At 44.2% G+C, this 27,790-nt stretch overlaps 1 protein-coding gene across 2 annotated transcripts; it reads left to right on the forward strand.

Annotated features, from left to right (window-relative positions):
• Positions 1–17,600: 17,600 nt before the first annotated feature.
• HMGCS1 (3-hydroxy-3-methylglutaryl-CoA synthase 1) lies at positions 17,601–27,606 on the forward strand. 2 transcript variants are annotated; one of them, XM_083883732.1, is made up of 10 exons: positions 17,601–18,034; positions 22,206–22,663; positions 23,036–23,161; positions 23,674–23,838; positions 24,502–24,670; positions 24,791–24,961; positions 25,766–25,872; positions 26,197–26,322; positions 26,594–26,757; positions 27,158–27,606. In XM_083883732.1, exons 2-10 carry the CDS (start codon positions 22,216–22,218, stop codon positions 27,248–27,250), a joined length of 1,569 nt encoding a protein of 522 aa, XP_083739858.1. In that variant the 5' UTR covers positions 17,601–18,034; positions 22,206–22,215; the 3' UTR covers positions 27,251–27,606. The 2 variants fall into 2 exon arrangements, with proteins under 2 accessions (XP_083739858.1, XP_083739857.1); XM_083883731.1 differs by lacking the exon at positions 17,601–18,034 and adding an exon at positions 20,960–20,996.
• The last annotated feature ends 184 nt before the right edge of the window (positions 27,607–27,790 follow it).

The following is a 27,790-nucleotide window of genomic DNA, read 5'->3' on the forward strand; positions in this document are numbered from 1 at the left end:
TTCTAGTTCAGCCCTAGGAAAGGTTAGAGCAGGCAGCCTGGAGTGCACTGGCTGTGGTGGAGCACAGCAGCTGCTTGCTGCCCTTACAGCCACAGTGCTCAGTTCAGACTGAAACCACACAGCAATCTTTTTAGGGGTTTGGGAGCTTTGGAGCAGTGCTGACAGCCAAGTGTGACTGGAATAACATTTCAGGAATTTCATAAGGAATTTCAGTCCTTACAGACTGAAAATGCCTACGTCAAACGCAAAACCAGGGAAGGCTGGGGTCTCCTTGAGGTTGTACCTCTGTACTGCAGCAGGTTTGGCCCACAGCATTGCACTTGTAGCTTCCATGCAGATGACACTTAATAGCAGAGGGTTTTATTTTTCTTAATCCTCAATCCTGCAAGTACTTGTTTCTGAAGTACTCCTACCCTTGGCAAGGCTGTTGCTGAAGAGCCTCATCAGTGAAGAGGGCTACAAGGATCATCTTGGGGAACTGTGTGGAATACAGCCCATCTTCCCATCTGGCAAAACACTGAACCACATGTCTTCAGGTGAGAGGAGGAATCCTGCAGAAGTCCATAGTACCACACAGGCCAGAACTGATGCCAAGCTGCTGCTCAGGGTGGGGCTTTAAGGCAGGTTCACCCCCAGCAGCCAGCAGGTAGGATCAGGTGTTAGTCCTGCAGCTCACTACCTGTTCCGTGGCTGTGCTCCTGCAGCTCCAAGGAGGAATGGATGTGAAATTTGTCACTGTTTTGGTTGTTCTAGCAGTCATGGTTAGTCAGACGTCTGAGAGTAAGTACAACTACTTTATTTACTTCTATACTTTAATCTCTTAAAGAAAAAAAAAAGACCTGAAATGTGCCTACCTGGAACTGTGTCTGCTTGAGCCTTTGCAGCTCTGCACAGGACCAGAGGTGATAGTTTAAATGTCTATGCTGCTTTTCTTCAAAAAGTTGAATTTTGGTGTCTTAACTGCACAGAGCAATTGGCATTTTCAGTGGAGTCAGGGCTTCACCTGAGAATTTCCTCTGCAAACCTGATCTTTCCACAACAGGTGTGAGCACCTTAGAATTCTGTGAAGTGGCTTAGGCAGGGAAAAGCCATGTGAGCTATTTGTCATAGGAAACGCTACCAAGAAGGTTTTAGCTGCTGAAAGTGTAAGACCTTTAAAGCAGGGATTTCCTCAGAGAACACATAATAAAATTTCAGTATTTGCTTAAAGAGATTCTCAAGTTCAGGTGTAAATTCCTCCTTTACAAGCTTCCAAGAGGAAATGTGTTTAGAAAAATCACTTGGTCTTTTTCCTTTAAAGTGAAGTTGCCCTGGATGGCAAAGGTTTCAAAAACCTTTTAATGACAAACTTCAAGTAACAAATTTCTACCAGCAGAAAAGCAGATTTCATGCAACTTTGCTCTGTGTTCAGTGCAGCACGTCTCAAGGATTCAGGAGACCTAATAACACTTAAAAATTAAATTTAACTTTAAACATAAAATTAAAAAAAAAAAAATTAAACTACTTTAAAAGTTTTCAAAACCAACTAGGCAAGGATGTGCTTGATTTCTTTCTTTTTCTTTGTGATGTTTTACTGTAAAATAGACTGTGTTCACAGAGAAGGTAATTTAGATTCTGGAGCACTTTCTTGAGGGTGATCCTTTCCCAGGCTCTACTGGCTTCAGTAGGAGGAGGAAGTGTAGAATTCCTTAGATGGTATATGGACAAAGTCTGCCTTAGGATTTTATTCTGTTAAAATGGCCACTGCACCTGCTGGCATGGGAAGGCTCTGCAGGTGCTTTTGTTCTAGATATATGATCTGGCCAGTCAGCAAGGTCTTGCACAATAAAACTGACACATGCATGCACAGGTCAAAGTAAAGTTTCTCTCAGAATATGTTCTTTTACACTGAACCATCTGGCACAGGGGAAATGCCTTTACCACCCAACTTTCCTCATCCAGACGTGCTCCATATTTGACTACAATGCTCAAATGGCACAACAAAAATGAGCAGAATTTCAGGTGTCTGGCTGGATTAAGGCACACCCTTCCTGAACTGAACCAGATTTGGGCTTAACCCTGCCTAGGCTTACACTTCTTAGGCTTGCTATTATGCATCTATTTATTTCAGGGTGACAGTAGGCATACAAGTAAGATCTGAGCTGGTGGATTGTAGAAGTTTCCTTTGCATGTGAATTGGCAGCTGCTGGCAGAGGCCAGGAAAGCCATCTATTGTGCAGAATCACACCTAGCTACAGGCTTAAACAAGGCCAGCCAGGCAAAGCCAGAAAACAAGATCAATGTAGAGTGTGATGGGGATTTCCCCCTCCACAAGCTCTACCCCTCTACCCCATTTCCCATTATATAATTCAAAATAAGTTTTTGCAATTTGGCTTTAAAAATCCTGGTAATCTTCCATGATCACATCTCAGTGACAGGGATTTACAGGGTGCCACACCTGCAGTGAAGGAGGCAGCACTGCATAAAGTATGCAGTAGGCTGGACAATGGAGCTTATTCCAAAGATGGTTGATTTGAATTTCAATTTGAGAAGACAAAAGTTCTCTTCTGGAAGCTCCTACATGTATTTCATGTTGAAGATATGAAGGGAGAAATTTGGTAGTTCACATTGTAATAGCATTAAAATCAAATGTTCAATGCTACAGCATAGGAGTAACAACTAAATAAAATTGTCTGTGGCTTCCCAAAGGAGTTATCTGGACTTATCCTACTGAAGGTATTCCAGTAATGTTAGTCTGGTCTGTGCAGTGTGGGAGATGGTTTCCCTCTTATCAAAATGTGTTTCTTTATAGAAACAAACCAGACTTATGTTCACATGACATGCATCTTAATATGCAAGACATTGAGATGTTTGTTTTTGCTAAGAATAGCAGGTATTTTCCCCTTCTGGTAAGGCAGTAGATACTACTGTTTTTTTCACCACATCAATATTATGGTCTCTTTTGCCAATTTTCAACCTGCATTTCTTTGATGCTCTGTAACCCAAACATCAAGGATGTTGTATGGAGACAGACAGCTTGCAAACTAATCAAGATTTGATGGACAAAAATCCATCCTAAAATCCTGACCTGTAGAAAATATCCATCTATCCATCACCAATCGGCCTTCTAGTTTTGAAAATGTCCATATTAACAGCATGGCAAAACAGGAAAAGCATCACTGTGTAACTTTATTTATATTTATTCTTTATATAATATGCTTTTTAGATTCACGTATTATTATTTATGGTTATATGAATCCCTTCTATCTTTTTTCAGACTCTGTCTCAGAATTGTGCTTTAACTGTATGTATTACTATGTCAAAATAGGAGGATGCATTGGAACATTTTTCAGCATTTCAGTTTCCCTCTCAAGTCCAGCTATTAAGCAACCTCTTTGTTTTTACAGTCCATGTCTATGCTGCATTTCCCAAGAATTCTAGCATCCTGCTTTGTTCACCTGTCAACCAGGATCAGAGCCTTCTGCATAATAAAATAGTTATTGACTTGCTTTAGGTTAAGATGAAAAGACCTTCCTTGAGGTGCTGAACTCTTAACATAGCATCAAGACTGTTTTAGATGAGAGAAATACTTTCTGGCAGCTTTATTATGAGTGCTAAATAAGCTGCCTTACAGTAGTTAATATTAAGTGTAGGTAATGGGATAGTAAATTTCTCTCCAAGGGCAGAGTCTGGATTCTATGTCCATAAGCCAACAACATGGGACTAAGAGCTCAAACTTGTCTGTGGAAATGGCTGTTTTGGTGTGTATTGGTACCAGAGCATACCAATACACACCACGTTGACTAAGCAAGCCGTTAATACAATTACTCAATGAAAAGTTGTGTGTGTTTTCTTTCCAGATGTACAAAGCCTACTTTGTAACCACAAAAGAATTCCATTAGGAAACACTAATGCCTGCTGCTAATAGCACAGGTGTGCCAAACTTGTGCAATGTGTGCAGAGCTGCAACTATTCAGAGTGAACTTGAGGCACAATTAGCAGCAGGTCTCACATTTCAGCACAGGAAGTGCCTCAGATTTATGGATCTCACCATGCAAGAGAAGCACTTCCTCAGACCACACAAAGTGTTGAGGAACCCATCCTGCTTACCCATATTTGCTGGGCTCCCTTAGTTTGTGTAAATTCAAGAACTGTCCTAGTTTTCTTGGTTACATAAAGGAACAAGTACAGCATGGCCTTTCCCTCAGGCAGTCTAGTTCATGAAGGTGAACCCCGTGTTCTGCCAGCAGCACTGACAGGTTCCAGTGCACTGCCAAAGGCTGATCAAAACACTGACAGCTGGAGTGAAACTTGTGAAGAAAAGAGCTGTACAGGCCCTGCCTAAGGCAGCTCTGTTGGGTCTGGAGTGGAGGGAAATGGAGAAAGGAAGAAAGGAGAAATGCCTTCTGCACTGTTCTCACTTAAAGCACAGCTTTTATCATGTTTATCAAAAGAGACCAAAATTAAACCGACAGTTAAGAGCAAGCACAGGGGTTGGGGACACAATGGCTCCATCATTAACTTTCTATTTCCATGGGGCATCGTCTCCTCTTTTTATCTCCAACTGGCCCTTCTTCACAAGGCAAAGACCTGCCCTGCCATGTTAAATTCTCTACAGAGGAGGCTGGCAGAACCATTGACTGCCATGTCTCTCCTTACCAGTGCTCTGCCCTACCCTCTGCCCAGTCCCACCTCTCTGAAACTGCAGAGGAGAGCAGTACAAGAGCCTGGCACACTCCCACTGTGTGCCACAGGAGGGGTCTTCATCAGGCATGACAGCTTTCCTAAAAGGAAATCTAGGAATATCAGCTTGAAACTGAAGAAGACAAGAAAGTTATTTGTGGCCCCAAAAACCAAGCATGTGCCAATAAATCTTTTTAGTATTTTTTTGCCTGAACCCTAGACAACCAGTCTTCTCTGGCTGATTAACATGTGGCTCTCAAGTTTGAGAATGACAATGAAAAAAGTAGAGCAGAAGGGTAAGACAAGTTTCTATAGACTAAGTTTGGCCAGATAGCAGAGAGGAAATGGAAAAAAAAAGAGATTTGATACTGATCAACTAAAATGTAAAGACAGATATAATGGACAGTACTCATGGAGGTCTTGTTCCATGAGAGGATTTGTTTCCACAATGCTCCATTCCCAAGTAATGTACTTCAATCATAGAACGGTTTGGTTTGGAAAGGACCTTAGAGATCATTCAGTTCCAATCCCTTCTGTCCTGTTTAGGGACAACTTGGACAACTTTCACCGTTGGTGGTTGTTGTTGTTGTTGTTGTTGTTGTTGTTGTTGTTATTGTTGTTGCTGTTGTTGTCTTTTTCTGAATGTGCTAAATAACTTTGAAAGCAAAAGGTCATTCCCTGGAGAGAGTTCCTAGGGAAGAAATACCAAAATAGATAATATCATTTGCTGAAATAACAACAAAGGAATTCCTTCTGTCTCAAGATCCACCACTAAGCTTAGTCCTTTCAGCAGTTTCTTTAGCTCTAAGAGTCTCAGTGTCAGATAACAAGTCTAAATAATTTTTGGAGAAGCTACTGTGTATTTCTTACTGTGTCACTGAGCAATAGTGATAAATCAGCAGCACTGAAAAAATCTTATTGACTAATAAATGGCACAAAAAAAGCCATGCCAATATTTGTCTGCAAAACCACAGTTCTTAATAACCCTGGTCTAATTGCTGAAACCACAAAAAAACACCATGGCCCTGGGTTGGGCTGAAATTATTACCTTTGCTTAGGATTACCTCCTAATTTCCTCCCACTTGCAGGATTAGAATGAAGTTATAGTAACAATGGAGCTGCAGGATGGCTCAGTGCTCCATGGGAGCAGCATCAGTTCTCCTGGGCTCTGGGGAATTACAGGATTTCCTTGGCTCACTGCTCTCATACTTCATACACAGGGAAAAAAACCCAGTTTTAAAACTGACTTCCATGTAAAAAGGTACCAGTTCTCATAAGTGCCTCTGTCAATAGAAGGTGGCTGGTGACACTTTCATGTTCTCTGACAGAAAGACCCTCACACCATGCATTAATCTATGATTCACAGATTATCAATTTCCATTTTCCACATTGTAGCTGTGCTTTCATACACATAACAAAATTTAAAAAAAAAAAAAAATCAATTGTGACTGCTTCTTTTTCATTAAAACAAAACAAAACAAAAAAAAAAAAAAAAAAAAAAAAAAAAACAAACAAACAAAAACAACCAGTGTACATCAAAATTACTCAAGGAATATATACATCGGAAAGCAAGAAAGCCTCCCCAGGCACATACCTGTAATAAAAATGTACTAGCAGGCTCTCAGTGTCCATAAGAAATGCTCCTGCCTCTTTAGCACCACTCCTTGACATTTTATGCAGAATTTCAGTAGTGGAGTAGACCTCTCCAAAAAGCACAGCAGGCAACTTTAGACAAAGTTTAAAACATAATTATACTTCCTCACGTTTTTATTTGACAGAATCCTTCTATTAGGAGCTGACTGTCAACGACAAAAGTTTATACTAGAGTTTTACCAACTCTGTCTTGAGCATCCAGAAAAATACTTAAACTTAGTGGTGTTTAAGGAGCTGAATTTCCATTTGTGAACGTCAATTAACTTGCTTCACAAGAAGTATGCTGTTGAAGAGAGAAAAACAAAGCACAACTGGGAAATAACACAGGTAACACTCAAGGCTTAATTAGTCCTTCTGATTGTTTATAGTCCTCTTCTCTGGGTTGCTGAGGAAACAACTGCTGAGCCAGCTTCTGTCTTTCCACCTCCCTTCTGACTGAGAAATCCCAGGGCCCTGCCATCAACCCCACGGGTAAAAATCCCCTGTGAGCAGCAGTGGGCAGTGTGAGTGCTCTCCGACGACTGCAGCTCCATTGCTGGCTGCTCAAGCTCACTGCTACAGCTGTGCCAGCATCTGTTATTCCAGTACTCAGCAAGCACTCTTGTAAGAAGAAGAGCACACAATTGTCTTGCTTACAAGAAGATTTTTAAACAGACTTATCTCCTGCTTACAGAAGCTGAAATTGACTCTCTGTCTTTTTTTTCCCTAGTTCATGACTCTTGCTTTCAAGGCTAAATTATTACTTAGGAAAAGAATGGATAGGAAGAAAAATGAAAAAGAAAAAAAATAGGAAGGAGACTCTCTCTCCACTTCTGCCAGATTAGTTCAAGATCTGGGACCCAGGTCCTTGCTGTGCTCATTTTGAAGTGTGGGTTTAATCCCGAGACCTTCATCTTAGATAAATCCCTGAGCAACACAGCTGTGCTTGTCCGTGAGCTAGTGGAGGAAATCCCTTTTAGAAGATCTATTTCTCTGCTAGCACAGAGGATAATCAAGCCCCCAAATGTTAGTATTTGTCTTAAAAAAATAAAAAACCACCTAGATTTATGATCTGCTTTTTAAAGTTCAGTGACTTTTTGTTTTCAATATGGTATTAGCAAACAGGAAAAAATCTGCAGGAGATAATTCCATAGTGGAGACACATTCAACCATGGGAGCCCTTGGGGTAAAAGAAAACACAAAGCTCAGAAAGAGCATTAATCATTTCAAAAAGACAACAAAAGATAACGGGCCTGATTTGACCTAAAAATGCAGAGCTTTTAAATTATACTCCTGACACTTCCTGTGTCATTAATGTTGGCAATCTTCAAGTAAAAATAAATCTTTTAAAATTACTTTTGTATTACTGTAACAAGCCTTTACATACGCATGCAGAAGGAGGGGTAAAGGAAACTTATTTAAGGCACCGATCTCTCTTGTGGGAGAAGCTGAGAGGACAGTATCTCACTGCACAAGCTGTGAAGATAACTAGCCCTTGACAGCACTCCAAATCGCCCTTTTGTTCATGTGTGCAGCACAGGGAGCAAACAAGAGTAGAAGTGTGGCTGCAGGCACAGGGCTCGGACCTCACTGAGCTCAAGGACAAGTGCTCAGGGGTGGCACTGCTGTGCTGCAGCTGAGGGATATGGACTTTTAGGAACAGCAGGCTGGAAGGTAAGGAGAGGGAGCTGGCCTTGATGCTAGAGAGCAGCAGGAATGTGAGGACTCTGCCTGAGGATGGAGGATGAGCTGGCTGAGAGCTTACAAGTCAGAATTAGTGGGCAGACCAACAGGGGTGATTTGGTAGTGTGGGGGTCTGCTATAGACTTCCTGACTAGGAAGAAGTTGAGGCGTTCTTCAAACAGCTGGAAAAATCCTCAGATTCACAGGCATTAGTCTTCATGGGGGACTTTACCCATGCTGATATCTGTTGGAAGGGCAATACAACAGTGCTGAAGCAATCCACAAGCTTTGATGTGCATTGATGACATCTTCCATGACGCATCAACGAGGAACTGGTACAGAAAAGCACTCAGGTGGACTGGGAAATAGGGCAGATCTAATCAGGGACATAAAATCAGAGGCAACACTGGCTACAGTGTCCATAAAGTGGTGAAGTTTGGGATTCTAGGAGAAGGAGAATGGCAAAAAGCAAGATTATGGCCCTGGATTTAATAAGGGCTGATACACAACCTCTTCAGAAGTTTGGAAGAATCCCATGGAATATGATCCTTGATAGAAGAGGGGTCAGCAGAGCTGTCTGATGTTCAAGGGTCACCCCTTCCAAGCATTAGAAAGGCCTGTCCTGACAAATAGAAATCCGAGGAATGTGTCAGGAGGCCTGGCTGGATGTGCTTAGAGCTTTTAACTGCACCAGAACCTAAAAACAATGTGTGGAACAAAGGGGTGGAAGCAGGGCCAGGTGACCCAAGTGGAGTATAGGGTTGTCTGATTGTGCAGTAATGAGGTTAGGAAAGACAAAGGTGATCTGGAGTTGATATGTGACACAACAAAATGTTCTACAAGCATATAAATAGATATATAAAAAGAATATAAATATAAATATAAATAGAAATAGAAATAGAAATAGAAATAGAAATAGAAATAGGAGTGAATATGAAAACCTACTGCTAAAATGGACAGAGCAACTGGTGCCATATTACCTTGCTGAGGCACTCCACACTTTCCTTTTCTTACTCTTTATCATGCAAGCTAGGCAAACTAACAAGAATCCCAGGTTCCTGGGACCAGAAAGAACCCTTGAAGCAAGGGTGATTTATTGTCAGTGGAGATGGACCAAAACAGAGAGCTTTTAAAAACTGGATGTTTATAAGGCCACAGGACAAACAGGATGGACTACAACCAGTACTGAGGAAGGTGGTTGATGTCATTCTGAGGCCACCTTTGAACAGTCATGGCAAGTGGGAAAGGTTCCTGAAGATTGAAAGAGAGCAAGTATTACCCCTATCTTCAAATAGGACAAGAAGGAAATCCAGAGAACTATAGGCTACTCAACCTCATCTCAGTCCCTGGGAAGTGATGAAGAACATTATCTGAGAAATCATTTCACAAGATCTGAAAGACAAGATAGCCCTCAGGAGTGGTCAGCATGGATTTGTGGAGGGGACATCATGCTTGACCAACCTGGTAGCCAATCTCCATTAACGTGACTAGCATATCTCTCTCAAGAGGAGAGAGATGGGTTTTGTGTACCTTGACTTCAGGAATGGCTTTGATTACTGTCTCTTGCAATATCATCATAGACAAGCTGACAAAGTATTAGATAGATAAGCAAAGACTGAGGCAGACAGAGAACTGAATGAAGAACCAAGTCCAGAGGGCTGTAATCAGTGCCACAAACCAAGGGAGACAATAGAGTTCAACACCTTCATTAAAGATCTGGATGATGGAACAGAACGTGCCTGTGACAAGTTTGCAGACGAAAACAAACTGGGAGCAGTAACTGATGTACTACATGGTTTTGGTGACATAGAAATGGGCAGAGAGGAAACTCACAAAGTTCAACAAGAGGAAATGCTAAGCCCTGCACCTGGGGAGGAATGATGGTAGGCTGGAGGAACAGAAATAGAAATCTGATTTGTCTCTTGTTTCACAGGACCTCCAGGGCGTGGTAATGAGGGAAGGGGCATGAACACATGACTTGCTTGGTCACAGAATGGCTGCTTGTCTCATAAAATGGAGTTAATTAAGCTAACCATATTATCAAGGACTTGGAGCAGAGCTCAAGCAGGAGCCAGGGACCAGATGGCCCTGCTTGAGCTGCGGGCTGGACCAGATGACTTGCAGAGACACCTTCCAATCTCGACCCTCTGTGGTACTGTGCAGTCAAACCATGACTTAGCCCTTTTATATCCTTGTTGTTTCTAACTTTGCTACTCTTCTTTTTAGCTTTGTTTCCTGGGACCTTTAACTGTTGCATGAAAATTTCAGATGACATTCCCAAAGTAATTCTCAGAAGAGTAGAGAAATTTGAAACCCAGAAAGCTGATGGTCCATGTCACCTAGAGGCTATTATGTAAGACATATTTTGTGTCCTTCACTGCAAGTATCCTGAAAGGGATACTGCAAGTTAAAACCTATTAGGCAGCATTTAAATAAGTAGAATCTTGGAAAGCTAACATGAATTCAAAAAACAACATTGTATGTGATTTAAGAACTTTCCTTCCTTGTGCTATTTAAAATTGATCGTTAAAATTTTTTCTTTTTTCAGTAATAATACTGAATATTATTCAGCCTTCACCGTCACTTGCTTTATTTTCAGAACTGAAAAGTTATTCAATCATCTTAAAGAATTCTCTGCTTTTTCCAATTATTTATCCCCTAAACCCCTTGCCTAAAATCATTAAATCAACTTTTGTACATAAATTATATCTATTTGGGGTTTTTTTCTGACACAATATCACACCATTTGGATTAAACTGGTACATTTTCTAGACTTTTGCATAATAATCATGACAGTCATAATAATTACAAGTTGTCTGTTTAGTTATTGACCACAGAAGTACTTTGTTGCTTTGCACAGTGGTTCTTTTTGCATTGAAGTAGTAAAGCCTTTTTTCAGACTTTGGAATGTAAGTTTAATCATGTAAAACTTAGATCCTAATGTATTTGAAACCAGATAAATAATTAATAAACACTGCATAAAATAAAATTTAAGATTAACCAAGTCTAACTTTGTAGTCTTCATGGGTGAATGATAATTATGATTTTTAAAAGCTGGGATTTTTACTTTTTTTCTTTGAAACTGACAACCGTTTCTTTCTCTGTTAGTCTCCACATGAAAGGCAAAAAGCTCTGTGCGAATCCATGGAACAGAAAAGTCCAAAAAATGATGAAGAAGATGAAGCACAAAATTCACAGGAGCAAATCTCATGTTAGAAAGCAGAGAAGAACCAGAAATACCAAACAGATAGACCAGAAGCAGTTGCAAAATTAAGCAAGACCCATGATGAGGATACTGTGGCATATGGCACTGCGGGCAAGGATACCAGATTTCATGAGTGATGGATGATTGTAGCATTAAAATGATTTTTCAAATCTCTATGTGCTAGAGAAAGTAAAGGCAGAAAACATCACCTGTACTCAGAACGATGTTGATCAGATTTCAGACAAATTAAAAGGTGTTCTTGGTAATGTCTCATAGCAAGTGCTCACTGTACCTTCTGGATCTTTGGCAGACTTAAATCTTCCTCTCTCTCACCCTGCTTTTACGGCAACCTCTCCTGCGATTTCTGTTTTGACATTCTGTTCCTTCTAATTCCTCCATTTTTCTCTAATCCTATGCTTGGTCCTTATTCTTCCCTGTCTGAAATCCTATTTCTGCTGTTTCCTATTTTGTTTATATTCTTCCAGTCATTAAGCTTTCTTTTTTCGTCATCTTACATAGTCTTACAAACACTTCCTCAGATACTTCCAGCTTGTTTGCCAAAACCATGTCTTTTACCTGTTCTGAACAATCTCTGCTCCCAGCTGTTACTATCATGAAATATTTCAGTGACATCTGATCCTCCTCATAGGACTCAAAGTGTGGCACTCAGAGCTATGCAATAAAGATCATCTCTATTGCTTTTGTTCATTCAATTTTGTTCATTCAATTTTGTTCATTCAAAGACTCCTTCAGATGGATCCTTCCTACGCCCTTTGCTGAATTTCTCATGCTTAGGACTGAGGATTATGTCTGACCCTCAAAGCCTTTTTTCAAAGACTGGCAATAATGACAGTCTGGTTACCTACTCCATAGCGTCTCTTCCACTCCACAGCACTGCTTTCTCCTGTGTGGCATAGTCCAGATTCCCTCCCTCCTTCCTTGGAAGCTTCAAAGTAATTAAGTATTTCCACAAAGACATCTCATCAACAGCACTTCTCTTCACAGACATGGATGCAGAAAGCAACAAATGAGGGAGAAGAAAGGTCTTTAAAAGAATAAGTGCCATAGAATGCATACATCTCCTGAACCAAAAATACTTAATATAGCAGCGCAATTCCACTCTTTCTCCTTTTCCCTCAGCAATGACTGGGTTTTTTTCAATCACTGCATTTGATTTAAATGAGCTTCTCTGAGTCGCCTCTAGCGTTTGCTTTGAAATTTTTATGTAAAACTACATCCTCCAAGCATGGCAGAAACCAAGGCCAATGACAGGGGATAGAAGCAGCTGCTGGTAGGTTCCCTAAATAAGGAAGATGAACAACTGCAGCAAGGTCACTAGAGCTAAACAGCATACTCCTACAGATGCGAATCTGGTGAAAGAAACTTGACTCCCTCCAAAACAGATAAGAGAAACAATTACTGTTCTTATGAGCCAACTGCCTTCTGACAACAATGAGGCAACTGATATAATTCTTCTTCCAGAGTCTAGGGAATATTTTGTACAGCATGTACACTGGCATAGCTCCATCCTCTGCCTGCTGGAATAGTGTGCAGGAAGCCTGCTGCTGAGAGCAGGAGCTGGGGCTGCCCTCTCTGACTCTGAGCCTGCACGGAAGCTCTTCCTCCCAAAGCTGTGCTTGGCACACTGCTGAAGCACAGGATGTGACCCTGGCTAATGCAAGCTGAAATGCCACATGCTTTCCACCATTTCATTTGCACTGCCTGGACACCACACGGATAATTAGCTAATGGGTATCACACAGAATTCAATCCCCCTGGGCCCAGGTCAGAGGAGCACCAGGAATGCAAAATCGCTGAAGCACTTTACAATATGGCATCAGCAGGTTACTCTTCCTGGCAGTTCTCTTTTCTTCCTCATGTTCTGCTCTGCCTTTCAGATTTTGAACCTTCTTGCTTCCTTCAGATTTCTAGGTGGGTTTATGATGGCATTTCAGCTCCTCAAAGCTGTGCCATCAATGCAACCAGTGACCTTTTGAGTGTATAGAATATACACAACATACTGACTAAAGCATGGACTGTAACCAGTTTCCATGGCTGTGCTATGGGAGAGAGCATCTCACAGGATTAGAGTAGGGAACAACCTTTCCAGGTGGGAAGGGAAAGGGAAAGGGAAAGGGAAAGGGAAAGGGAAAGGGAAAGGGAAAGGGAAAGGGAAGGGAAGGGAAGGGAAGGGAAGGGAAGGGAAGGGAAGGGAAGGGAAGGGAAGGGAAGGGAAGGGAAGGGATCCATGCTGGTTTAGGTACACGCTGCTGGGAAGCTCCATGCACTCTTGGTAGGGTCACAGCACAGTGGCAGTTCTCTCTCCCATTTGGAAAGCAGTACAGACACTAGGTGGTAACTTGTTTCTGTATTGTCAACTTTTCTGGCATCCAAATCTTTGATTCTTATCAATTTAGCAATTCCTTCTTCATATTAGTAATTAAAGACCCAACCAGGTCTGCAACTCAAATGTTATTGAAATGTTTGCAAGTACTGGACCAACTTTAAAAGACAGGCTTTGATATTTTTGTACATCTTCCAGTTCTTCAGTGTGATGTCTTCTATCAGGTTCTCTTGGAATCAATAGATCAAACTGAGAGATTATAAGATTACAAAGTCCACTCCCTGCTACCAGCTGTATTTCAAGTTTTGGTTCCTGTGCATTCTTTTGGGAATTGAATTACAAATAGCTTCTAACTGTCATTCAATCTAAAAAAACCCCAAACTTTCTTCCTTGATATTGGTATATATGAAGTACCAAAATAGCACTTGAAATATCCACTGCCTCATAGAGTTTAATTTATCCCTGAATGCTGACACACAAATATGTAGAAGAAAAATCTTCCAGTTTCCAGACCTTCACTTGAGTGACCTCATATTCTCTGTACATGAGCATTATCTTTGACCTTTGCTATTTCGTGTTTGGCAGCAAAATAAAATCAATGCCTTTTTCACTAAAGTCATCTCAACATCTTGTTTTGTGGAAGAGATTATTAGGGCACACTGTTTTGTTTTCCCTGAAAATGCTGAATAAAGCTCTCTCTCTTCAATGGGTTTAGGTGCCTAAAAAATGTAGCTGGACACATTTGAAAACCCCAGTGAGTATTTTTGTGGCTTAGAAGTATAACTTCCATTGAATTAAGTCCAAATTAGGCTTGTAATTAATACTCTTGAGAATTCTAATAAAGGCATGCTTAAGCACTTTTAAGAAACAACTTAGCAGATTATTATCATCTGGCTTTTTCATTTATTTTAAGAGTTATTAACTTAATGTGACAGCCTCTAAGTCTTTAAAAAAATCACAGATAGCATTGCTTAAGAACTGCTAAACAGAAGCAAACAACTTGTTAGGTTTATTAAGGCAAAACCAGCACCCTGAATTTGATATTCTTGCTTAAAGCTAGAAGTCAGACTTGAGTCATAAGACTGCAAACACTTTTCTTTCAAAGCACTACTTGGTTAGGAGTTACCACACACTGTTACACAGCTGAAAAATGTTGATAGAGGCTCAAATTCAAACCCCTCTTTTTTACCAAAGCAGCCTGGATTTTAACAGAGGAAGAGGCTAGGTGCTTGCCCACTGACTAGCACACCTGAGCATTTTTCTGAGACAATTTCATTCTGAGTTACGCTGAGTTTTTTGGTAGTAACATCTTTATGAAAACAACCTGTCCTTTCTCAGGTTTCCAGTTCTAAGGTTACTGAGGTGCAGCATTCATTTCTGTGCATTAGTCCAAATTAACAAACAGAATTTGCAAATACAATTTTTGATTTAATATCTCCCAGGGCAGACTGGTTAAGCTCTACAGCCATGAAAGGGAAATGACCTGCATTCTCACTAGCTGGGCTGGAAATAGTTCAATCACATGTCTGGAGAACAATTTGGTTACAGAAATATAATTAATTAACAAAGAGGTTTGGAATAAGATTCACCAATAACTTTAATGATATTAATGCAATCCTTATGAGAAATTAGTGTAAAACAATTGTAGACTATTGCAACAGCAGCATAGGCAGATCCTTTCTTGTGAAGAAACAATTGTAATTTTTATAAGTAATCCCTTGTAATACAGTCTGTGACAGAAAAAACAAACAGTGTCATAAAGCTGAATAAGAAGAACAACACCACTGACAACAATTATAAAATAAATCGCACTGATTAATAAGAAAAAGTAGGGTCTAGGTCTTAGGCTACAAAGAATTAGTCATCAAACCGGTCTGCAACAGGAGGATGTCTGGACCTGATATAAATTTAAATTAGCATCTGGACCCATAAACATCCTGAGGAGACAAAAACTGTGCTTTTAGCAATGTAAAGACCAGGTAAATCTCTAAATAGAAGTAGAGGTAAATAGACCATGGGAAAGAAAGCAATAATATGAATCACCTCCCCAAGCTAATCTTAGTAATTTCATCAAGGTTTCTTTATGACATCTGTAGAAGATGTAATAAGGAAGATTCTTTTTAAGATCTGCATTTAGTGTTGACTATAAATGCACAAAAAAAAAATTGCAAAACTCAATTCTGACTTCACCATTTTGAAAGCAAATAAGACATTTATCAGAAGGAAAGCCTTCCCACCAGAGTGCAGGCTCCCAGGTGAGCAGGTTTGCATTGTCAGCAGCAGAAAAAGCAGGTGACACCAGAGCCATGAGAAGGCAGCGAGCAGGGCAGCGACCTCAGCAAGGGCACACTCTCACAGTGCCCAAACAAACATGCAGTGCAGGTCCACTGATGGGAAAACAGGGTCAACCCAGAGACCAGGTCTCCCGGGGCTCTGCAGACAAGTCTGTAGAGAGGAGTGGATCAGAGGTGAAGGTGGGGAGTCACTGGGTCAGGACCACAAGGGTTGCACCAGGCACAGGCACACTCCTGGTGCCCCGCTGGCAACGGCCCAAGTTTGAATACGGCTCCCAACTGAAAGGGAAGGAGGCTCCTCACAGCTCCATCACACACAGCTCCATCACTGCCCTGCTTTCTCCAGGGCAGCCTCATTCCAGGCTACCTGAGACAGGGGAATCAGTGCTGGTCTTGTGCACAGGCAGCTGAGCCCCCAGGGAGCAGGGAAGCAGGACTTCTCCATTTGCTCCCCAGCACCTCTTCCATAAAGCCAGGGCAAACCAGGCATAGCTGTGGCAGGAATTTTGCCACCAAGTGAATATTGAGAGGCTGGAATTAGAAGCCCATTTTGATGTCCAGAACAAGGATACAGCTCTGATTCTCTCTCTCTTTTTTTTTTTTTTTTTTTTTTTTTTTTTCTCTCTTTTTTTTTCTCTTTTTTTTTTTTTTTTGAGGCATTGTTTTGTTGTTGTCTTTTTGTTTTGGTTTGATTTTTGTTTGATTGGGGTTTTTTGTTGTGTGTGTTTGTTTGTTTTGGTTTTTTTTGTGGTAGGAATGGAAAAGAAGAAGGAATTGAAGTTTTAGTCCCAGAGCAGATGAATTTTCCTGACAAGTCCTGTTTGTCTGTAGGCAAGGAGGTAACAGTGTGCCTACATGATGTAACTACACCATCACCTACTGAGTTTGCATTTTGTCAACATGTTTTTTTCAGAATAACAAATGGGACTGGCTTGTAACAGTGACTGGCACAAGCTTATCAGGAGACTGCAGGGTAGCACGTGCACACAAAACTTATCTTGATTTCTCAGTACTATTTCTCAATCCTTGCACTACAGATAGCTATGTGACAAATCTGTGATGATTTGGCATGACAATGGCACAACGAACAGTTACAAGTTCAAAACAGACTGAACAAACATGACAGGAGTTAACACTTTCAGTGACGGCTTTTCCATTTCCTCGGCAGTGTTTTTACCTGCCCCTAGGACGGTGCTTTAACCCCCTGCACTGGTGTGAGGAGGGCAAGGTGGTGTCTCTGCTGCCTTCAGCAGTCAGACCTCACAGAACCCAACAGCTGCCAAGGGAGTACATTTCCTTCACTTGAGAAGTGGTTTACAACACAATTATCCAGGCTACAAACTTTGACTCTTGTCAAGCAGCACCCCATCTGTAACAGAGGTTTGTGCTCCCAGCTCTCTGGAGGCGGGCAGCAATGGATTAGGTGGAAATAAATCATTGCACGGCCTAAAGGCAAGCCAGGCTGGCAGGAAGAACCCACACAATGCCAATTTGTCAGACAGCAGTAACCCCGTGATGTGTGGCTTGGCACACAGAGGATTTAACGAGCTCGGACGAAAATGTTACGGGAAGATCCAGGGCAGGGCAGGGCAGGACATCCACCACATCCTCCGTGAAGCAATTCCGCTGGCACAGCCCCGTGAGAGCCCGGGTGCCGGGGCATACCGGGGTGGGGACGCGCCGGGGTCGGTACACTCGTGGACACACGGGGTCGGGATGAGCCGGGGTCGGGATGAGCCGGGGTCAGGATGTGCCGGGGCCCGGGAGCGCCGGGATCCTCCGGGCGGGACACGCGGACACTCCCGTTGCCGGGCAACCGCCCCGCGCCCGGCCCGAGCCCGTCCTACCCTCACCCGCGGTCGGCCGCGCGCTCCTATTGGCTGTCTCCGCAAGGTGCACGGCTCCCATTGGGCGTCCGCCGCCTCTGCCGCGTCCCCATTGGCGCACCGCCCTCTGCCCACGCCGCGTCACTTTCTCACGCCATTCCCCCCGCCCGGTCCGCCCGCCGCGCGCCGGGCGGGGGGCGGGATATGAGGCGGCCGCGGCTGTGATTGGCGGACAGCGCTGCCGCTCAGGCCGCCTGCCGGCGCAGCTGCTTAAAGGGGCCGCACGCCCGCCGGGGGCCGGTGCTGTCTGGAGTGCGTGCGGAGCCACACCGGGAGCGACAACGGGAGCCACATCGGGAACTACACCGGGAGCCATCACCTCCGACCGGTGAGCGCGGCTCGGGCCGCGGAGCACTCGGGCCGGGCCCGAAGGGTTGCGGAGCCGCGTGGGGGAAGCACGCGGGGGGCGGCGGGCGGGGAGGGGGAGCCGCAGGCAGGGCCGGCAGAGCCGGGAGCGGTTCCAGGGATGCCAGCGCGTCCGGGGGGACTCTCGTAGCTTGGCGGGCGGGAAATAAATAAATAATAATAATTTTAAAAAAATGAAAATAAGAATGAAAGAAAGAAAAAAAAAAAGATTTTAAAAAAGGATGAAAAACACCCCAGAAAGGTGTGTCAGGGTGTCCTAACTCGGGTGTCACCCCGCACCCCGCGCCGAGCGCGGCTCCGACCTCCGGAGCATCCCGGCCCGTGGGCGCGGCGCTCGCTGCCCGGGCAGCCAGGTGCTCCCGAAAGAGCCGCATCCCGGCATGGGGGCTCCGGCCCTGCCTCCCGTCCTGCCCTCGGGAGAGGTCCCGGCTGTGTGAGCTGCTGTGGGCTCCGCCGGGCTCTGCCCCCGCCCCGGCGGCAACCGAGGAGCCTTCGGTGTGTCCCCTGATTGCCTCTTAATGTCGTGACAGCATCGCCCTCCCAAGCCGGGAAAGGCGGACCGAGCGCGTCTCCCTGCCCACGCCACCTCTCGTCGCCCGGGGAAAGGCAGCCCGGTGCTGCCCCAAGGGATGTCGCCGCTTCCTCTGGCGGTGGCGTTTGCCGCTGGGTGTGGGATCCCGGCGCCCACCCGCGCTGCCGACGGAGCCCCGCGCTCGGACGTGCCGCCGTCCCCGCGGGTGGGGCCGCACGGCCCCGTCCAAGGTTCGGTCCCCGCGGTTTGCCCGTGTCCAGGCGCGCGGAGGTGAGGAGCATCCCGCAGGATGCCCATCCCGGCCCATCCCAGCCGGGCGGCCCGCGGGATGCGGCCGCGCCCCCTGGTGGCCGCACGGGGGTGGCGCGGCCAGTGCCACCTGCGGGGACGGACCGGTGATGTCAGAGCGGGCCGGGGCTGCACGGCACAGCCCTTCCCAACGCTCCCCTGCAGCCAAGGGCATCGCTTGGAGCGAGCGAGGCCGGGACTTGTTTTCCCCCGTTGAGTAAGCTGTTCCGGTAGAATTAGAAACTTAGGCAGGAAATAACACAGTCAAATTATTGAGTTTATACGCTCAAATTCCTAAGAAAGACAATAATGCTGCCAGTTGTTACAAACAAATGCGTTTCTGGTAGCACAGGCAGGAAGAAGTGGCTTGTCATATGCTTCTCGATCATTCTCAGCAGAATCATAACGAGACACGAAACAAAGCACGTTTCTCATTTCCAAAAGTCAAAGCATTTGGGCTTCTTGTTGTTTTTAAATGAATCATGTTTCTGAGAAAGTTTTCATTTTCAGCAAAAACTCAATGATAGGATGTTGTTTGCTTTTTGACCAGGAAGACAAAAGACTGTCCATCACTGAGTAAACACGTTTTTTTTCTGTAATGACTGACTGGCTCAAGATTGCCATATGTCCCATTTCCTTCAGTGGTGAGAGCTTACAAAACAGAGCTGCTCATGGCAGCACGGCCCGGTGGCCCAGACTGCCGCCCTCCAGGTGTGACTGGTGACCTTCGGTATTTGGTGAGCCTGGGAACACGACAGGAACACCCTCCCCGCCTTTAGTTCTGTTCTGCACAGAGTGTTCTGATAAGACAACTGCAACAAGTAATATCACCTGAATGCCAGTTTTGGCATCTCAGAGTTCTGCAGGGAGCCGTGAGTGCCCCATCCCTGGAAGTGTTTAAAGCTGGACTGGATGCACTGAGCAACCTGGTCTGGTGCAAGGTGTGCTGGCCCATGGCAGGGCATTTGAAGGAGATGATCTCTGAGGTCCCTTCCAACCCAAACTGATTGTCAATGATTTTTAGAAAAATCTTAAATAAATTCTTTGCAGCCTCCGACTTTAAGCTTCCCGGCCCTTGGAGCAGCAGTGAGCTCTGCTCCAGGTACATGGCTCACCTCAGCGTGGCTGCCAGATATTGACGAGCTAGAATTTCCTTTCTGAAAAAAAAAAAAATGAAGTGTTTTGTGCAAGAAAGAGAGCTGGACCCCAAAAGCCCTTTTCCCAGCCGGCACCTTGGGATCTCTGTGGGCAGTGTGTCTACACTCGTATGAGAACCAGAAAGCTTCTTTCTGCAGTGCCTGTGCAGATTAGGGATGAAAGCCCTTGTAGCTGAGTTGTGGGGGCCGTGTGTCCCCGGGCCGTGTGGGTGCCGTGTGTGTGGGGGCCGTGTGTCCCCGGGCCGTGTGTCCCCAGGCCGTGTGGGTGCCGTGTGTCCCCGGGCCGTGTGTCCCCGGGCCGTGTGGGGGCCGTGTGTCCCCGGGCCGTGTGTCCCCAGGCCGTGTGTCCCCGGGCCGTGTGTCCCCGGGCCGTGTGGGTGCCGTGTGTCCCCAGGCCGTGTGTCCCCGGGCCGTGTGTCCCCGGGCCGTGTGGGAGACATGCAGGGGCGCCCCGCTCCCCTCAGCCCCGGGGCTCCGGGCCCGCCCTGCCCTGCCCGTGGCCTGGCTGGATCCCTGACGGCTGCTGTGCCCTAACACATCCAAAATCCTGCCCGACAGCTTCCAGGAGGCAGGAAAAGTTACGGTTTTGCTCAGTTTGTGGGTTGTTTGTTTTTTTTTTTTAATCTGTCTAGTTTAAAACGTGAAACGGCGGTACGGCACCGCACCCCTTTGCGAACAGAAGCGAGGTGCTGAGGGATGATCCAAAATAACAAACAAACAAAGTCAAAACTACACAGGAAGCCTCCCCACGCGGGGATTTCGGGTGCTGGCGAATTCAGTTTTGTTTCCCGTCGGGGTTTTTGCCCCGTCCAGGCGGCGAATCCACGGTCCCCGTCCCGGCGCTGCCCGCACCTCGCGCCGGGCGGGCGTGGTGCTGGTGCGCAGGCGCAGTGTCCGCGGCGCGCATGCGCAGCACGGCAGGAGCCGACCATGGGATTCCGCAGCGTGTAAGGGGCGCGCGGGGCGGCGGCGCGAGGGGCTGGGGGGGGCGGCCGGGCTCGGCTCGGCTCGGCTCGGCTCGGCTCGGCTCGGCTCGGCTCTGCTCGGCCCTGCCCAGCCCAGCCCAGCCCAGTCCAGTCTAGCCTAGCCTAGCCTGCGGTTGGGGCGCGCTGCGAGCCCCTGCACTCAGATTCCCGCGGCCCCAGCCTGTCTCCCGGCTGGGTTATGGATAACCTTGAGGTGGAGGTGGGGTCGGCGGCAGCAGGGGACGTAAGCCAAGGCGAAATCGGTTCTTTTGCTGAAAACCGCACAGTGCGCTGTAGGGCTGTTCTTTGTCCCTTTACGCAGCCTGTCCTGGCTTCTAGAAGCTTGGAGCTGGGCGCGGAGGGGCCGAGCGCCTGTCAGGATGAGGCCGAGGATGTGCCGGGCTGTGTGACTGAGGGAGGGCCGCAGTAACAGGGTCTGGTGTGTCCTTGGGAGTACTGAATCCTCAGGCGTGGTGACAGGAAAGTTGTGGGCTTAGAACAAGGAAACTCGGCCTGTCAGGGAGAACATTATTCATCTCAGCCCATGAAATATTCCTCCAGGCGTAGTATTAGGAGTTCCAGTGTTCAGGAATGCCAAAATAGAGTATGCAACAAATGAAAAAAGAAACGAACACCAACACCCCTGAAAACCAAAACCAAAAAACAAAACCCACACAGAAATAATTCTGCCCTGTGGCAAGTATAAACATATGTCTCTTTGTTTAAAAATAAAAATGGTTTTGAAGAGTCCTGGCCTGTTTTGAGACAATGTTTTCCTAGTAGAGTTTTTTCAACTAGCAGTGTTAATAAAGATATCCAATGTTTCTAGCTTGGTTATATGTAAAGTTGAAACTTTGCGTATAAACGGAAGTAAGAACATTAATTTCTCAAACACTTAACACTCGGCAAGTGTGTGTTTTGCTTCAGAGATAGCTTAATCTATATCTGTTTATCTCCAGGGCTGAAATCTGTATTTTTACGTAATTAAAAAAATCTTATGAACCTGTAATGATGTTTACAGTGTGCTTGTACCGAAGCTTCGCCAACGGCAAAGGCTCACCTTCTGCAAATGACCTTAAAGAGTACATGCAGCACAACTTTTTCCATACAAAAACAGGAACTGAAAGTAGGTTCCTCTAAATATATGTGAGTAAATCACATGGTTTTGTGGTTTTCCTTTTTTTCTTAAAGATCTGCCACGATGCCTGGGTCTCTTCCAGTGAATGCTGAATCCTGTTGGCCCAAAGATGTGGGAATTGTGGCACTGGAAATATATTTTCCTGCTCAGTATGTTGACCAGACAGAGCTGGAGAAGTATGATGGAGTGGATGCTGGGAAGTACACCATTGGGCTGGGCCAGGCAAGGATGGGGTTCTGCTCTGACCGTGAGGACATCAATTCCCTCTGCTTGACTGTGGTTCAGAAGCTCATGGAGAGGAACAATCTCTCCTATGATTGCATTGGGAGATTAGAAGTTGGAACGGAGACCATAATTGACAAGTCGAAATCTGTGAAGACTGTCCTGATGCAGCTTTTTGAAGAGTCTGGCAATACAGATGTAGAAGGAATTGACACCACCAATGCGTGCTATGGAGGCACTGCTGCTCTTTTTAATGCTATTAACTGGATTGAGTCCAGTTCCTGGGATGGTAAGTCAAGGGTATTTTTTTAAAAAAGTTACATCATTCTTCTATAAGTCTGCCCTGCAATGGCAGTGGTCAGGCTTAACCATAAAAATCCAGAGGGTAAACTGTTCTCTTCTGAAGTGTTTTTCTTAAATGCCTTGGGCATTTGCCACTAGTTCAGTTACAGTGTGAAGAATAATGACTTACCTACTAATGTAAAGGTCTTCTGTAAATTTTGGTGATTGCCAATTGAAATGTGGGAAAAAAGTCAAAATTGAAGAACCCTTTAATCTTGGAGTCACCTCCTCAATAACTGCAGTCTAAAAATTGCTGATGGATGTAAAGATGTGCCAGACTCGTGGCTCCTTCTCACTGTTTTTCCTGTGTTTTTCCCAGGACGCTATGCCCTCGTGGTGGCTGGAGACATTGCTGTGTATGCCTCTGGAAATGCCAGGCCCACTGGGGGAGCTGGGGCTGTGGCAATGCTGGTGGGCCCAAACGCACCGTTGATTTTTGAGAGAGGTTAGTCCTGTGGGAGAACGTGCACTGTTCAGGTCAGATCACTGCATTTGCCCTGGAGCCTCTTCCCTGCTTTTTGTGCCTTGTTGAAGCAGCAGATTAACTCCCACTAACACTGGAAATTGTTCTTTGTCTCCTTTTGCTGTGGGCTAACTCAGCCAAGTCCAGTTACAGGACGCAGCAGGGAACAATCAGAGGTGCTCCTATTTGTTTATTTCCTTGAGGATTCTCCAGTAAAATTGATAGAGTAATACTAGAACTGAATAAAACAACATTCTGCTTCCAGGACAATGTGGCAATCACTTATTGCATGTGTTTGTCATGGTCAGTCCTCCCCTACAGGCAGTTGAGGACTGTGTGAAACCTTACCTTAAAAGGCCAGGAGTGCCATGGAAAACTGCTGAACCAGGGCCAAAACTGCTCCTTTTCCTCTATGTGCCAACTAACACATCCCAATTGAGTCAAAGCAGCTGAATAAACTTAATTTACATCTTTTATCAATTTCTGTTCACCAGGGTTGCGTGGAACCCACATGCAGCATGCATATGACTTCTACAAGCCAGACATGGTGTCTGAATATCCTGTGGTGGATGGCAAGCTCTCCATTCAGTGCTACCTCAGTGCATTAGACCGCTGCTACACCGTCTATCGCAACAAGATCCACGCCCAGTGGCAGAAGGGTGCGTAGCCTCTCCTGGTGGTACTGCACAGACAGTTCTAGTACCTGATCTAAAAACTAGTCTGTGAGTCTCTTCATCTTTGTATGTTCTGAAGTGGTTGAAATATTTGCTCTATGCTGTAAGAAATTATTTCTGTTCCGGCATGGCTAAATTCCTGACACTCTGTAAGCAGTAGTCTCTACAGGCATTTGTTGGTGTAACATATAATGCCTTGGTTAAAAACATACTGTTACCCACCTCCATTCAGGCTTTTAAGAAACTTAGGTTAATATTTAAATGTTATTTAATTATACTGATGTTTTTTTAAACCAGTATGTTTAGTAATTGCTTCAATTCTATTAAGAGGCATGGGTGTGAAGAGAGCCAGATTAAGTAGATTATTATGTCAAAATGCTGGGTAGAATACAGAGATTCTGTTAAGCAGCTTTTTGTTCTAGAGAAAGAGCAAACACTGTTAGCTGGTGCAAAAGGTGGTAAAATTTTTTTTAAATAGAGGCAGTGCAGCGTATTAAGTGCACTTGACAGCAGTAGTTAGTGTTACTTGTATGTTTGTGTCTCTTCTATGCCAACATGTTATGATGACTGGTGTGCTGCCAGCTTTATTTCCATATTTGAAGTGAGTACTAAACATAGGTTGTAACACAAAACTTCTGCCACTTCCAGAGGGGACAGACAGACGTTTCACCTTGAATGACTTTGGATTCATGATTTTCCATTCTCCGTACTGTAAACTGGTACAGAAGTCTGTGGCTAGACTCTTGCTGAATGACTTTCTCAGTGACCAGAACCCAGAAACAAAAACTGGTGTTTTCAGTGGTCTGGAAGCTTTCAGGTGAGAATTGCTGCTGTCTTTCTTATTCACATAATCTGTCACACATCCAAGGTGTGTTTTTACTTTCTGCTATTTTAGTTCTGTTTCTGAACTCCTTTTTTTTTTTTCTCTTTTGAATAGGGATATAAAACTTGAAGATACATACTTTGACAGAGATGTGGAAAAAGCTTTTATGAAAGCTAGTGCAGAGCTCTTCAATCAGAAAACCAAAGCTTCATTACTTGTATCCAATCAGAATGGAAATATGTATACCCCTTCAGTCTACGGTTGCCTTGCCTCTCTTCTAGCCCAGTAAGCATAAAATTGGGAAAAGCTGTTTATGAATAAGGTCATAAAAGGTTTTTTTCAGAAAGTCTTTTGTAAAAGCATTGTCTAGCAAATCTTTTCAGGAGATTGCCTTAAGCAGAAAAACTAAAGTTCAAACACAATTCTGCACACACGTTCAGTTCAAATGACAAGCAGGTTGAAAATGTTTGTGTCAGAAGCTGATCCAGAACAGCTGCTTAATGCCTTGCAAAGTAGGATCTTATTTGTAAGGTAGCATCTCTTCTCAGCTCCAGCTTTCCTCCTCTTCCTTCCCTTAGGAACACTAGTTTTTCCTCACTAGTGGAAAAAAAAATGGAATGTCTTCTTTATCTTACTATAATAAGCAAAGCCAAATTAAATTAGCATTTAATTAATGTTGTTTTTCAAATACAGTCTTTAGCACAATCATATTAAGTTTACACTAAAGTACTCCTCCTGGTTTTCTTGGTTTTTTCTTTTTTCTTTATTTTTCTTTATTCTGTCATTGACTTCCAAGATATGCTTAATTTTTTTAAAATTTAGTTTGCTTAAGAGTTAAATATGTCTGCCTTCATCATATTCTGGGCATTTCTCAGGTATGTTTTGCTCCATGCAGCTTTTGAGCTCATAACAGCAGTATTTGAATTTGTGTTTTCAAAAGTCAGCATTTATGCACATAGTATGCTAAATATGTATTACAGACACTATAATTTGCTGGTTGCTTTTCCAAAGCTAGATGCAGTTTCTAGTTATTTAAAACTGGTACTTTGGCCTAAATCTGTCTTTAAAAAGCTGTTGTATGATTTGCAGGTACTCCCCAGAGCAGCTGGCAGGACAGAGAATCAGTGTGTTCTCATACGGCTCTGGTTTCGCTGCTACCCTGTATTCCATCAGGGTGACACAGGATGCCACTCCTGGTGAGTGACTGGGGGTGATGTCTCCTGCCTCCCTTGCTCAGCTCTTGTGCCTTGTTACACAACCCTCTAGCATAAGGAAAGCTGCAGGGCAGTGCCTTAATGACAGCAGCGCCACACTGAGAATTTCTAGCTCCAGGGAGTGTTTAAGTGTCTCCTTGAACAAATAAATAATAGTCTTCAAACTCTGTTAATTGTTTTGAGTTGGTAACTGGGAATACTTTTAAATGGCTAATACTTCAGATTTTGTAATGCAAAGTATTTTGAATGGGCTTGAAATGTTCACATAGTAGTACTGACTCTACCTTACATGGTTCTATATTGCAGGCTCTGCACTGGACAAAATAACTGCCAGCCTTTCTGATCTCAAAACAAGACTTGACTCAAGAAAATGTATTGCACCTGATGTCTTTGCTGAAAACATGAAGCTCAGACAGGAAACACATCATTTGGGTAAGAATCTAATAAATGTCAATCATTCCTAGTCCTAGAGGAAAATGCTTTTCACTTAATCCACCTGACTTTAAATTATTAGGGTGTAGAATGAAGGAAATGTCCAACCCTTTCTGTTTCTGAGTCGCTTGTGTTCATTTGGCTGAACGTGTCTGAAGTAAAAATGCCATCTTGTTCTTTTCTGTCTCAGTGCATCCAGTCTGCAAAGGCCTGTGTTGGGTAAAACCCTTACCAGGAAACAACTAAAAGTGTGTTACTCCCTTTCTTCCAGCCAATTATATTCCCCAGTGTTCAGTAGAGGATCTCTTTGAAGGAACATGGTACCTTGTGCGTGTGGATGAAAAGCACAGGAGAACTTACGCCCGGCGCCCGCTCATGAGTGATGGACCTCTGGAAGCAAGAGTTGGAGTTGTCCACCCAGGCATTGTTCATGAGGTGAACGCTCGACACTCTTTTAAAGTTTGATGTAAATGGTGGAAAACCATTTACATGTTTGTCTTAGCATGTGCATGTATGTTAAGAGGAAGTGGTTTTACAGGCTACATTGAATACTTTGTTAACACGTGTAACATACAAGCCAGAAGTAAAAAGCTGAAACTGCGATTTTAAAAAAGTACATTTCATCATAAAAAGAACGAAACTGCACAAGAATGAAAGAAGAACAAACTGGCTCTTCTCACACAGTCTGTTTGCATGAAGCATGACCAATTTGACTGACTTAAGGCCAAGCCGTCCATTGTAGCATGAATGTTGTTTGAGAGTTGGACTAGCCATGAAGTATGAATGTCTGTGAACTAGAAGACTGTATTTAATGGTTTTTTTCCCTTCTTCTTAGCACATCCCAAGCCCTGCTAAGAAAGTGCCAAGAATCCCTGCAACAACAGAATCTGAAGGCGTTACTGTCGCCATTTCCAATGGGGAGCATTAATATACCTCTGTGAGGTGGGGAAAGAAACAAGGTGTGAGGGCAGGGTGAGAGAGAGAGAAAAAGGATTGCAGTAGCACTGAAGTTTCAGTGTACAGTAGTACTTAATTGGAGCATGAAAAAACCGTTAAGGCTCCTTGAAAAAAATCATCATAATATGGTGTGCTGATTTTATAGTATTTTCAGAACACTAAAATCAGGAGTATATTGGAGATAGAGGGACTTGCCAGGTGCTGTGGGGATTCCTTAACATGTCTGAACTTTTTTAATTGCTGAGAAGTAGCTGTAGTCTATTACAAAGTCTTCGTACACAGAAAGAAAAAAAAAAAGGAATCTTCTGCCTGCTCTTCCATGTAAAATGACTTGAAACCTACACTGTTAACTTCTACTAGTACTCAAGTCTGTGCAAAATATTGCAAGCTTTTAATGTTAGGGTTCTCAGTGCCTTGACAATAAGCAGTCAACCTTCTGAATACTGCAATTCTCTTTCACTTTATCACCTTCCCTTTCATCCCCAAGTCTGCCTCCCATCACCCCATTGCT

The sequence above is a fragment of the Zosterops lateralis genome (assembly GCF_965231275.1).
Source record: "Zosterops lateralis genome assembly, chromosome: Z".
Lineage (NCBI taxonomy): Eukaryota > Metazoa > Chordata > Aves > Passeriformes > Zosteropidae > Zosterops > Zosterops lateralis.